At 46.5% G+C, this 14,574-nt stretch overlaps 1 protein-coding gene across 33 annotated transcripts in view; it reads right to left on the bottom strand.

The window, feature by feature from the left end:
• TCF7L2 (transcription factor 7 like 2) overlaps positions 1-14,574 on the bottom strand; it is a 250,272-nt gene that overhangs the window by 163,497 nt on the left and 72,201 nt on the right. For all 33 annotated transcript variants that reach the window (XR_006209185.1, XM_042960715.1, XM_042960716.1 and 30 more), the window contains one exon: positions 8,907-9,008. Coding sequence is in view for 32 of the 33 variants with exons in the window: in XM_042960715.1 (XP_042816649.1) it covers positions 8,907-9,008 (102 nt within the window). In the remaining variant the exon portion in view is untranslated. The remainder of the gene's footprint in view (positions 1-8,906; positions 9,009-14,574) is intronic.

Here is a 14,574-nt window from a genome sequence, read left to right as displayed (position 1 = left end):
AGGCGTAAAGATCTTGGAAAATCCAAAGTGGATGGGCTAGGTGGGTCTCTTTTCTGGAGCAAAGCAGAGTACGAGAAACATTTTTAGCAACATTTTTCCGGGAAAGCCCAAACTTTTTCTTTTGTTAAATTCCCCAGAGGGGGCACCTGGGTGGTTCAGTCTGTTAAGCATCCCACTTCAGCTCAGGTCATAATCTCACAGTTCGTGGATTCAAGCCCCACATCAGTCTCTGTGCTGACAGCTCAGAGCCTGGAGCCTGCTTCGGACTCTGTCTCCCTCTCTCTCTGCTCCTTCCCTGCTTGTGCTCTCTCTCTCTGTCAAAAACAAAAAATAAAAATAAATTAAAAAAAAAAATCCTTCTGATCATGGTTGGGGTGACTGGATGGTTCAGTTGGTTAAGCGTCTGACTTCAGCTCAGGACATGAGCTCACGGTTAGGGAGTTCAAGCCCTGCATCAGGCTCTCTGTTATCAGCATAGATAGAGCCTGCTTCAGATCCTTTCTCTCCCTCTCTCTCTCTCTGCCCCTCCCCTGCTATCTCTCTCAAAAATAAACAAACATTAAAAAGAAAATCATTCTGATCTTGGTAAATGTTTCATACATGCTGATGATTGTAAAAATTGAAACCTTTCAGAAAAATATTTGTGCCTATATATCAAGAAAAAAAATTTTTAATTTTATTCTCTTTTACCTGTCTTTCTAAGACTCTATCCTAAGAAATAATAAAGGAGAGGGGGTGGGGGACGAAAGCACAAAGATTTACGTGCATAGATGTTCATCACAGGATTATTTAGAATAGTAGAAACAAAGGCGTAAGATACTCTAAAGGCCCAACAATGTGCCATTGATTAAGCAAATGTGTGCATAGGCATATTATGGGCTGCTACGTGATCATTTAAAATCCTTACGAATTTTAATGACATGGGGAGGTGCTTTTCATTACAGCAATTTTCCTTTTCAATAAATACAAGGCTGCAAATATTGAGTGCTATAAGCTTGAGAATGTTGAAAACAAATATAAATATTAAACGGCGAACAGGCCACTTCTGGACAGTGATTAAAGGGACAGCAGTGGGTGACAGGACATGTGACATAAGGTTGTGAAACCTTCTGTGATTCTAATCTGAAAGGGATACAACCAAGCTTGCACAACACAATCCTCCTTGGTAGAATACTTTCCATCACCGCGGCGGTCAGCTGCCACACCAGCAACTCAAACCTCAAGAACTTCAGAATTCCTCATCAGAGAGTATTTTCTGGAAGGAGAGAAGGAAGCTCGGACTTTTAACTCTAGGCTCCTTTGGCCGAATGACTCCACTTTCTCTTCAGAGCATGACTGATCTATCCACCACTTTTTCCCAGGGGGGAAAAAAAAAGATAACCCAGCAGCCTGCTTCTTCATATTAAACACGCACAGCCCTCCTTCCAAGAATAATCGTATTTCTGCTGTGCTCACAGGCTCGCTTTATATCCTCAGACAAAATACGCACCCTCACCACAGTTCCGTCCGTGAAATGGGAAAGCTCTGACTCAGCTCCCGCTAGGAAACACATGCCAAGTATTCTAGAAAGTCTGGCTGAGTCATACATAAATGGGGAAAAAGACAAAACAAGGGGAAAGTGTAAACGTAGTGAATAGCGAAGGGAGTGGAGACGGTGGGTGGGGAAAAAGCTCTTAGGAAGCCCGCATAGGTTCACGCCCTCAAATCACCCAAAGTTCACCTGGGCCACAGCGGCGTGGCCCCCCCTGCCCACAATTTGTCAGTACTCACCTTTGCAGTACCTCAAGGACACCCAGAAGCAAAACCCTTGCCAACCTCGTGTCCCACTGTCCAGGGGCACGGGTGGATTCTCCTTGAGACAGGCCCACCCCATCCAGCTCATGGAGTTCCCCACCCGCAGCACTGGGCAGGCCCCACTGTGCCTGTTATTCATCTTTCCCCGGCGTCGTTGTGGTCAGGGGTTAAGACGATGGCAATGTTCTGGCTGTCCTGTCTCACATCCTGACTCCCACACCCGGGCAAACACTTAACCGCCCTGGGCCTACTTCCTCCTCCGTGAAACAGGGGCAACAGAGCATTAGGAGAGCACCTAGAACAATGCCTGGCACGCAGAAAGTGTTACTGGCTTATTTGCTATTATTCTTATGATCCTTCATCATCGACTCCACTTTCTCCCAGCGTCTAGAACACTTTTTCCCCCACACAGTCCGTGAATGAATCGATGGTAAATGCAAGACCATTTACCGGGTGGGGGGGCGGACCTGAGGGGCTCAGTCGGTTAAGCGTATGACTCTCTTGGGTTTTCGCTCAGGTCACGATCTCATGGTTTTATGAGTTCAACCCCTGCGTCGGGCTCTGAGCTGGCAACGCAGAACCTGCTTGGGATTCTCTCTTTCCCTCTCTCTCCGCCCCTCCCCCATTCACACCGTCTCTGTCCCTCTCAAAATAAATAAATAAACTTAAAAACATTACAAATAAAAAAGACCAAGAGAAAGACCAATAAAAGCTACTTATCCAAATTTGGAAGAAGGAAAGGGAAAATTCTCTACCCTACCCTAAATATATTCCAAACAAGCTGAAATTTAACAGACTGTCGACATTATTCTGAAGGGACTAAGTAAAAGTTTGGATTGTCCGCATTTCATACTGCCATAGTGCTTTGGGGGTCATGAAACCTAATAACTGAATTTCTCTAAAAAGACAACTTGAACTGAAGACATTTTCCCAAAGGAGGTAAATGAACTACACCAACAGGTACATGGAAATGCGTTCAACATCCCTAATCATCAGGGAAACGCGTAAGGAGATACCACCTCACACCTGTCAGAATGGCTATTATCAAAAGACAAGAGACAACAAGCGTTAGTGAGGATGTGGAGAAAGGGACACCCCGTGTGCTGTTGGTGGGAACGTCACCTGGTACAGCTACTGTGGAAAACAGTATGGAGATTCCGCAAAAAAAATCTAAAGATAGAACTACCGTGTGACCCAGCAGAGCTTCTTCTGGGTTTCTATCCAAAGGAAGTGAAAAACAGGACCTCGAAGAGGTCTTTGCACTCCCAGGTTCACTGTAGCATTATTGACAATAGCCAAGGCACTGAAACGACATAAGTGTCCATCAAGAGATAAATGGAGTTTAAAAAGTGGTGTATATATACACAATGGAATATTATTCGGCCATAAGTACGTAGGAAATCCTGCCATGAGACAACACGGATGGACCGTGAACGTTATTATGCTAAGTGACATAAGTCAGACAGAGAAAGGCAAATACTTCACGATATCATCTGTACGTGGAATCTAAAAACAGCTGAAACTCAGCAACAGAGTGAGACGGTGGTTACTGGGGAGATGTTGGTCAAAGGGTACAAACTTCCAGTTACAAAATGAGTCAGTTCTGGGGATCTAATGTACAGCATGGCAATTATAATTATATACTTGAGTTGCCTAGAGAACAGACCTTACATGTTCTCACAGCAAAAAAGAAATGGTAATTATAGGACGTGCTTAGGGGTATCAGCGAACCCTAGGACGGTAATCATGTTACAGTACAGAAGTATTTCAAATCAACACACTGTACACCTTAAACTTATAAATGTATTAGGTCACTTACATCTCGATAAAACTGGGATTAAAAAAAATGAAACATAAAATAAAAATACAACGCTTCTTCCCCAAACTTGGCAATCCCACCCACCTACCTTTGACCCTTCCTCCTCCCTCAATACTGACGTGTAATCTGTCGGCAAATTCTGCTGCTGTTCCCTCCCAATCTGTCTACTTCAACCATTATCCCCACGGCCGGCAATTTTAACACAAGCCAAAGCCCTCACGGATCTCCCACGGTGGTTAGAATCAAACACCAAATTCGCACCATATCCTCCCCCAGGCCATTCTCCCTCATCCCTCAGGACCTGCAGCCACTGTAGCTGGCTTTAAATTTCTCTCACAGCTAAAGAATTTTCCCTTTAGGAACTTCATACGTGGTTTTCCTTCTGCCTGGAATGCTGTCCCATCTCCCACCCTCTCCTTCTCTCACACCCTTACCTGGCTAACTCTAATTGATCCTTCACCTTTCGTTTTATTTATTTTTGTTATTGTTTATTTTTGAGAGAGACAGAGCACGAGCAGGGGAGGAGCAGAGAGAGGGAGACACAGAATCCAAAGCAGGCTCCAGGCTCTGAGCTGTCGGCACAGAGCCCGACGCGGGGCTCGAACTCACGAACCGTGAGATGGTGACCGGAGCCGAAGTCAGACGCTTAACCGACTGAGCCACCCAGGCACCCCCTTCGCATCTCATTTTAGATGTCATTTTCTCAGGGGGCCGGCCCAGCCTATAACCCTCACCGACTTCTCAGTCAGTGGAAGAAATCCCATCTCCCCGTCACACCTGTCACAGCACCTATACGCCGCCCCAGGCTGGCACCTGGCAAGGTAGGGGCTGAGACGGTTTTGCTGGGCCTCAGCATCTAGCACAGAACCTCCCAGCATACGCCAACTGCCAACAATCGCCCAGGAGAGCAGGTGAGGGCAGAGCCCAAGCCAAATAACCCATCAAAACACCCACATGTATTTAATACCCAACAGGATGTTCTCAACGTGGTTTTTCTTATTAACCATGAGGAGGTGTCCCCACACCCCCAAACTCCTCAGACACAAAAAAGCGAGAGTTTCACCATGCCCTCTGAGCTTACTGGAAAATGCTCGACACAGGCAAGCAGAGACCCTGCCTGAAGCCCTCTCATCACGCTGTATTTCCTAAGTTTTCTGAACTCTTTCAGCATTTAAGCAATAACAACAACAACAAAGTACAGCACCACAGTCTGGCAGGCTTTGCTCCTCGGGACACAGACTGCTTTCTTAGCCCACACCTCAGTGCTCATTACACAACAAAACGCACAAGACCAAGAATGACTAGAAATTCACCCCACGGTGAAACTCCACATGGACTTCAAAAGGAAACCCCCAAGATACCATACCATGGTGGGAACTTTTGAAGCCTTCTGCCATCTCGTAAGATACATACTATACCAAAATACCACCATTTGGGGTACAGAACCTTTTTTTGCCGCGTACAAAGGCAGTTAAATGAAAGTCTTTGTATAGCAAAGACACCAGGGCTGGTGTCTGGGGAGCAGCTGCCCTCCCACAGCTTACGGGGCGCCGGAGGCGGGTCGGCCAAGACTCAAACACCGCCACGCTTAGCACAACCCGGATGCTTGGCCGAAGCAAAGAATTAAAAATACGAATTTAAAAACGCCAGAGAGGATGAAATATGAACTAGTTACGTGAATCAGATAATGCATGGGCCTGGGGAGGCCAGGAAGAGGGGAGGGTCCCGGAACCTGAACTTCTCAGTTGTGTGGGGAGGGAAGAAGGGGAAGGGAGACCTGAACCTCTTGTGTAAATTGCTATTTTTTGGCTAACCTCCCGCCCCCACCGCGCCCCCCCACCAAAACCCAACTCAATACAGCATCCTTGGGGAATAATTTCCTCTGTCTTCTGAGCACAGATTAGGAGCCGCTGGATTATAATACATAAGATGCAGTTATCGGTTATAGGCACTAAAATTTGTGGGGCTTGCTTCTTAATTTAAATATTATTTGACCAACCCAATTCCACTAATTAGGAATATTTATTCTACACATTTATTTTTTATAATTCGGTAACCCACATACCACATGAAAAAAGAGAAAATCCAGTTTAAAACATTTTGACAAAAAGCTTTAAACTCCTCTGTGAAAATTCCACCCCAGATGGGTGCTCGGCGGTTATTTTCTCAGCAACTGGTGATAGTGAGAGTCTCTAATGATCACTAACAAACACTGAGCACTTCTCTGGTTTCAAAGGAAAACATTAGAAATAATTATGAAATAACCTGGCCCAGAAATTACAATAAACCCGAATTTCGGAGAAACTAGGCAGCAATCCTTAGACAATTATTTTGAAACATGTCTGATGAAACAGTGGGATGTGACAACGTTTGATTTAAAAAGAACGAATAACAAAAATGTGAGGAAGAGCCCTGGGTCTGGAGGAGAGTTCGCCATTCACCGGCAGAGCTGAACTGAACGCAAACCAGAGACCCAAATGATACATCAGCCGGAATCCAGAAGGCTCCCTTTATAAATACAGATACACCGTGCCGGCCAAACTGGTTTTCTGGTCGACCCACTGCTGTCCAGTGAAAAGGCAGATCATTCATTTCTGGTCCCAAGGTGCAGGATTCCTCTATCCCAAAAGCTGCATGGGACCACTGGGCGGATAAAGAGGCCAACAACCACAGCCCTCCTCTACCTGCCCGGCTCCCTCCACCAACCCCCCCCCACTCCAGCACCCCCCCTCCCCATTACCCCTTCGTCTCAGGTGAAGATTACAGAAATGCAGAATTACAGGGCTAATTCATATAACCACAGACACCATTCAGTTGCCACAGCATTAAGTATTTCACAAATTTGGTTTCCTTTTATCCCAGCTTGAGTCCTTTCTCTCTGTCCCGCTGCCAGAGCCCACCCTGCTTTCACAGCCCAGAACCCCTGCGCCACCTCCCCCACCCGGGCCACTCCCCAGGGTCCCCAGGAACAGAGCAGAAAACACAGAAGTTGCTCCTTGGCTCCTTGGGGCAAGGGGCTCCATGCGAAGCGTGGTGGGGGCCCAAAGCGGTGGCCGTGGAAAACACACCTCCTAAGACAGCAGGGGATAGAGGGACCCAAGTCCCGCCGCGTTCCCCTTGCCAAAACCCACACTGGCTCTGGACAAAACGTCTTTGCCTCTCCTCAGCCTGTCCATTTCGAAAGATGAAAATTAGCGCTTAGGGTCTACCTTGTGACACCGTCCACGTGGGACGGCTGGGGAGGCAGTAGGGGCAGCTCTCTCTAAACGGATCAGCCCCCATTCACACTCGGGCAATGCTCACCAGTGTGGGCCCACGACCTCCATCCACACCCGCGAGGGGCTGTGTCCACCCTGAACCACTTCTAAGAATGGCACCTTCTCTCCACTCGGAGAGCAAAGGAAAAAAAAAAAAAAAGCCTCCAAGTGATTCTAAAGATAATGTCCTTTCTCTATAGCTTTAAAAAAAAAAAAAAAAAAGGCAGAGAAATACATTTCAAAGGCTAGACGCACAATGGGAAATGCGGCGGGGGGGGGGGGGGGGGGGGGGGGGGGTGGCAGGAAGCGTGAAAAGGACCGGCTTCCTCATTTTACCCTCTAGGACACTGCAACTATCGCAAATCTTTGTACATTGTTAAAATGTTTTTTATACAGCATTCACTCTCCTCGGAGAAACCTGCATCAGTCGGAGCCCCACACCAGCAACGCCCTCACACCTACCAGGCTGTCCCTGATAATGACCCCGCCTGACCGTCCGCAAAAGAGAACCAGCCACAGAAAGTTACTCTCCCTTAGTAAAGAACAGGCCACCAGGCCCCGGAAAAGGAGCGGAGGACCAGGTCCAGTCCTCGCTCTGGCCACTAACTCAGCGTGTGACGTTGGGCAATTCACTTAGGGCATCTCTGGGCCTGTTTCCTTTTCTGAGAGCAGGTTGGGCCGAGATGATCTAAGGTCACTTCCAGCCCTGAAATCTTGACATTGTAGGAGCGTATGTAATTATGAGCATCCACTTTACTGCGGGGTGGGAGGAAGGGAAAAGCTTCTGGAAAAATGTCAACCTTTTCTATGTGCCTCATTTATAACATAAGAATTTGTAGAACATTTTCACAAACGATGACTCAAGACGTGGCTTAACGGAAATAAATCACTTTGTAATACATACACACACATACATATGTATCTAATATTCATATAACAGAGGCATAATTCATTAAATAATATATACTCTATTATAGCAAGCTACAAAGTAAGGAGACAGTTAGCCTGAAGTTTGACACAATGCATCTTGAGGTTTTTCTACTTAAGAAAATCATTTTGCCATTTTTAGAAATTACAAGTAACAGAGAGGCAAAATATATTAATGGGTAGCATTTTGTGGTACTCAAATAAAAAATACATGAATTATTTCATGCTTTGCATAATTCTACCTGTCATAGATTCATTATAAAAAATGTGTCTTCCATTAATTATTTCAAAACTATGAAGTCCAGCTCATGATATAAATATATGGAAGAGAATATTCTAAGAAGGCTGAGCCATCTTCTCAAGAGGTTAATTTATAAATTCCACTTTCAGAGCCTACAAAATCTGAAAGTACATTAAAAATATATGTAGACACACGTTTTATGTTATAGTCTCTCACTACTAGAAACAAATGTTTCCTATGTTAAACCCACAGGCTTTCAAAGCCATGGATGTATGGATTAATTTGAACTTAAGCCCGTCCAAATTCATTTCTACTCTCCGTTTACAATCAATCAGCCCGGATAAAATTCTACTGATATTAACGTAGAATGTTACTACTTTCCAACAATTAAGACAAATTGGGGGATGGGGGTGGGGGGGACTGGAAAGTGTCAAATCCAAAGCTTCCCTTTTGCATTTTCTAATTCCCTCCTCTGCAACTCACCTCCGCTAAATGAGTCTTTCAGGAAAGGATTTGGAGATTGTATTTTTGTAAGCTGCTATGGCACCATTTCCAGTCTCCTCCAAACCATGGTGGCAGTGTCCCATTAGCTAGAGACCACGAGGCTAGACTAACCCAACACCAGGAGAAAGGGGTGGTGGGAAGACATGGAAATTTTCCAAGTAGGTAACAATCACTAAGGTCCAATAGCAGAAAACAAATACCTTCTAGATATAAACCATATCCAAGAATATTCCAAATATATATATTTTTTAAAGAAAGAAAAAGTGATAAACAAGACTTGCTATCAACAAAAGAATATTTTCTTCATCTCCGCCCCCCCCCACCCCCCAAGAAAGGAAGGAACCGCCTTTGTAAGGTCACTTACGACAATGTGTGCCGGTGACGGAGAGCGGGCATCCTTGAGGGCTTGTCTGCTCTGGAGGGTCCCCGCCTGGACATCAAGCAGTGGCCATTTCATCTGGAGATACTAGAGGGAGGAAACAAAACGAATGTGGCGGATGAATTTGGAAAAGCTATACAAAACAGCTATCCCAAGACCTAACTCCTGGGGTCCCTGATACACAGACGAGAAACTCAAAGGAGTAAAAACAGGCAAATAACAACACCGAAAAACTTAAAAGCATGCAAAGAACACCACCACCCACAGAAAGATCAAATCGTGCATATCAAGAGGTTCTTCTTAGGGTTCATGTCCAACAGGTACTTTCAACAGAACATCAACACTATGAGCAACTACAGTTTGGTTCTGAACATTCAAACTTCAGGCTGGCTCTAGAGAACACGATTTCCCTGGTACTAACTCATTTAGAGGGAAATGGTAGGGATGTGGGAGAGAAAAGCAGGGAGAGGTCTCCCAAAGGAAGAAAGCGAAGGGAAGTCTCAAGCCAGAGGACACCATCAATCCCGGATCTGCTCTTTCGGTGACCTTCATTTCTAAAATGCCACCATCCTTCACTTTCAAGTCGGCTGCATCTGTGCAAACGTCCTTTCGTAGAAGCTGCCCGAGCAAGAGGAAGATGGCTCCCCTCACCAACCCCAAAGGTGGAAAATCCGTGGCACAAGGAAGGGAAAGGGAGTTACTTGGGTCACAAGTGATCACGTCAGCTTTGCGAAGAAGGGCTTGAACCGGGGTGAGGTGGCTTGCCCCGTCACAGAGATACTTAACACATGGGATAAGCGACTCCAAGGCACTACACTCTCAGCGCAGTTGCACTCAGGAAACCTTCAGACAACTGAACAAAACTGAAGCCACAGTGCTAAGATTCTCATGAGGACATCACCAGCCTCTGTATCTCCGAAGGCCAATTAATTGTTAAATGCACCAGTTAATGCTTGGAGGGCACTGAAGAGGCCATCTTGAGCTCTCCAGAGACCCGAAAGCAAAATAAACGGCTAGTTTTCATATAAACTGCACAGGACATTTCACTCAATGAATACTGATTAAAGCTCGCTTTGTACAAAGCCTTCTTGCGAAGGATAAGGAGATAGGAAGAACATTTGCCCTCAGGGAGCTTATACGCACGTGAGAGAACTGGCTCACACACAGATTAAGTCCATGTAGAACGTCGTCGTAGAACCTCGGCACAGACTCAGGGAGTCTAGGGAGCCTAGGGAGTGCCAAGAAAGAAGACGGTAGTTCTGAGAAAAGACACTGGGGAAGGCTGTACAGAGTAGGTCTTGTTAAGTCAGAAAGATTTCAACAGAAAGAAAAAGAACAGCACAGGGCAGTCCAGAAAGAAGGAAGGGTTGGCTCAAACCCCACATGAAAAGGAAGAGTGAAAGCCACACACAAGCCTTCCCATGGGTTCCTTAAAGATACAACTGGACAACGGATTAAAACCAAATGCGGTTACACCCAAAACTGGGAGAGCCTGGCCCACAAGCTACCTGCTCCAAGTAAACATTTTCCCAACTTAGATCTATACGAGGTTAGAGAACTTCTACAACCTCAGAGCTGTAAGCCAGAAGGCTCTCGTGTGAGGAAACCTGGTTACTAGTTCTAGTAAGTCACCACAAGACCTTGCATCAAATCCCTTCGCTTCTACGGACCTCCAGTGTTTCGTCCGTCAACGATCTGGGGTGGGGGTGAGGGAGGGACTGCCCAGCACCGAAGGATTCTGGACCCCCAGACCGTAAATACCAGCAGGTACCCACTCCCACCCCCACCTCAGTCACCCTTATAATCAAACCATTTCCAGATATCTTATTTGGGGGCAGCAGCATCCCAAATTGAGAGCCACTGTAGTAAATGTTTCCGTAACCCAAGCCAATGGGCCCTGGGAACCCATTCCACCCCATCTCTCCCTGACTTCTTCCCATTCTCACTTGCCACATAAATATATGGACCTCGTTGGTGAAAACCACTCAATAGCATCGTTTCCTTGAGGCCAACCAAAATGGAAACCTGCCAATACTCATCTTTCCTCTCATAAAAACCTGTGAGGAAAAATGCCAAGCTGAGTGCCACACACCTACACCTCACGCTACCCTCGGGGGGCAGGGTCAGATTAACAGACAGGTTTTCATCTTCGGCCATCTGTAAAACTGATTTGATCGCATCCAAACACCGGCTCCATAGAATTCGGAAATTTGGGCTTTTGTTTAAGGTGACAGACCTGCCCTGAGGACCTCACCAGAGAACTGTCATACCCATAATGAAATATTAATGCAGAGTCTTATAATTCTTATTTTACATAAAAGCTTCATTGTGTGCCATATCCAATCTCCGCAGGCTACCTGCACCACATATTTTTATGAGCCTACATTTCAGCGCTCCAAGCCTACAATACACATAATTTTCAATTATGTTAGGGCAGCCCAGGATCACTGCCTATATAACATTACTGGTTGGAGGAAATGAGACTCGGCCCCACTGCCCAGAGAGAGCTAACCAGATCCAGATGGTGGAGGAAGACAGCCCCAGTCCCGCTGGCTTGCAAGGACTCCACAGTGACAGCTTCAACCTCTCCATCCCAATGCAACTTGATCCCACAGAATGGCTGGGCCCCCGCAAACCTGTGCCCATCCATTGGAAATAACTGGCATTCAGGCTGACGAGGCTCCTTTCGGGGAAATAAGTATTATGTCAGGATTTTTTAAAGGAAGTTATTAACCTCCTCCGAAAGTGATGGGTTTCCCAGGTTCCTTCATCTTCTACAATTGGTCCTTATTAATAAGGAAAATAAATAAATAAAGGGAAGAAAAAGGAAATTAGGTACGATTATAGCCTAGAGGAAAAGCTTTTCCTTCCTGGAGACACTAAGCAGCAGGAAATTCTATTCTGTTGGGTCCTAAAGAAAAAACCCGAAGGACGAGGCATCTCAGATTTACGAAAGGGCGGGAACCCCACACCACATTTTCCCCATGGCCCAACTCCGGTTTTACATCCTTTTGGGGAAGAGAAAAAAAAAGTTCCCACCATCCCACTACAAAAACAACACTGGGGCTCCGGCTCTCTTCCTTTCAGGCCGCTCAACGTGGAAATTATGAATTGCCTACAAAAACATTAAACTTTTCAGCAAACTGCAATCAAATGGGGCCGTGGGAATTCCTGCATTGAAAACTTGAAATGGAGTCCTGCTCAACTTGCCTTTTGTAAAAAATAATAATAATAATAATAATAATAATAATAATAAATGCATAAGGCCATCTTGACTTAAGTGTTTCATCCTTTAATACTAATGTTCTGCTCATGGCCTGTTAGGGTTTTTCCCCAAATCCTATTTTATGATATGTTTCAGGGAGCTTAAGTTTAAGCTTCGGACCTGCGGACAAAGTCTCGAAATACATACAAAACCAATGGTCTGAACAGAATCAAACATTTTAAAAGCCTGTTAAATTGTCAGCAAAAAAAAGAAAAAGGTATGCAACTCTTAATGTCTCCTCCCCTACTGCCCCTGATCAAAACAAAAGGACAAGGGGGAACACCTGGGTGACTCAGTCAGTTAAGCGTCTGACTTCCACTCAGGTCACGATCTCACGGTTCACGGGTTCGAGCCCCACAACAGGCTCTGCGCTGACAGTTCGGAGCCTGCTCGGGATTCTCTCTCTCCCTCCCTCTCTGCCCCTCCCCCACTCACACTTTCTCTCAAGATAACTAAATAAGCTCAGACAAGGAAAGGCAAATGGGGAGGGATCTTCCGAATCAGAGGGCCCCGCAGGATCCGGCTACAAGTGGGCCTGAGGGAACCTGCTCCCGAGAAAGGCACCCCCATCCTGGTGAGTACAGCTTCCGTAGCAAGGACGGTGAGGAGGGCTGCTCAGAGAACCTGGATCTCAGGGCTGCTGAGGTCACGGTACAAAGCTGACTTTCGAAACAAATAGAACCATGCGAAGACCAATGATGCTGATGACAAAGCTCCACATCCCTGACAAAACAACCAAAGCTGCTTGGCCGCACTTCCATCTCACAGGCGGGCCGGCAAGTGACGTCCGTCCCTTTACGTGTACGGGGCGGGGTTGGCAGACTTTTTCTGTAAAGGGCTACAGCACATATCTTACTTAGGCTTTGCGACCCATCCCATCTCGGTTCTACTCAGCTCAGGCGTGGTTGTCACCGAAGCGGCCACAGTCCTGCACGGATCATGTCGTGGCTGTGTGCCAAAAAAACTTTATCTATAGGATACTAAAACATGGATTCCATAGGACTTTCCCGTGTCAGGACATATTCTCCTTCTCTTAATTTTTTTCAACCATTTAAAAATAATAGAAAAACCATTTTTAGCTCACGGGCCATACAAAAAGAGGTGGCAGGACAGCTTCGGCCCCTGGGCCACACTTTGTCACCCCTGGCTTAGGGAATGAGTACGTAAAGACGTGATTTCAAGTCAGACAGGATACATTCCTTCAGTGGGCCTTAAATCCAGACAGTCGAACACGATTACTTGGTGGCCCCAAGGCGACGTTTTAGATTTAATCGTCACTGGCAAACTCCAGTTTTGGGGGAAAAGCTCAGGAAAGAATCTGAGCTCTCCAGCCATGACTCCCAGTCACAAGGGCTAACCACGAGCCCACAAACTCACCGAAATAACTATCCCTCCTTACCAAAATGGAAGTTTGAAAATCCCTGGGCGATTCTGACTGGAAGAGGTTCACGTGTTCAAAATTCTCACGCACTTCCCAGGAAACACTGGCAAATGTGTCACATGCCACGGAATCACCACGAAAGAGCGCCCGGCAGAAATTCCGCAGGTCATGGGTGATGTGCCCCGTGTGCTTTGGGCATCACCCTTCTACGTTCAGGAGCTGCTCTCTCCAGAGCTTCTCAGTGTGGGCAACCTTCACGCATCACGACGCTGGGATGACGCCCGTGTTGGGCCAGTGTTGCCCACCAACAGATGGCATCGGCCCCGGGCTCAGGCAAGATGGGGAGGCAGGGGCCACCACAGGGCCCGAACAGCCTGCTAAATGGAGAGGAAACCGGTCTCTTCTGGAAGACTAGGTCCCACAGAAAGCCCGTCACGCCAAAAAGGATTGATCTTAAAAACTGTGAAGGCCTTGCGCTCCCCTCCCCTTCCTGGTAGATCGGTATCCTTTACCTGAGTACAAAAACAAGAAACCGGCCTTTTCAATCCAAGCTATTTCTCAGCAGGGGTGCTTCTTCCTAGGAAAATCCATTGTAAGAGAATTCAAAGTGGTTGGAAACCATCCTCATGACAGATCATGACTGCTTAGTCTCACTAACACCTGAGCACCAGAAAGTCACAAGTGTTGTGTTTCTTATAAAATAACAGAAAGTCGCTATTTTGTCCGAACACCCAAACCGAGAGACCACAAGCCACGGTCTATCACATCCAAACCCACGAATCCTTCCTCCTCTGCGAGGTGACCCCCACCCCCACCCTCCCCGTGCAGCCTCATTGTGGGCCCTGGGGACTCTACCCACACCTGCAAGCTGGAAGGGGTGACACCACGATCATAATGTTCACGCCACGCAACTTTACAAAACCAAAGGCCACCAGGAGCCACTCATCGTAGGAGGACAACGGAAAAACTTCAAGAGACGACAGGAAGCGCAAGTATGTGGCCAAGGG

Source organism: Panthera tigris, chromosome D2 (genome assembly GCF_018350195.1).
Source record: "Panthera tigris isolate Pti1 chromosome D2, P.tigris_Pti1_mat1.1, whole genome shotgun sequence".
Lineage (NCBI taxonomy): Eukaryota > Metazoa > Chordata > Mammalia > Carnivora > Felidae > Panthera > Panthera tigris.
Note: the sequence above shows the minus strand (reverse complement) of the source record. Positions and strands in the feature narration are given on the sequence as shown.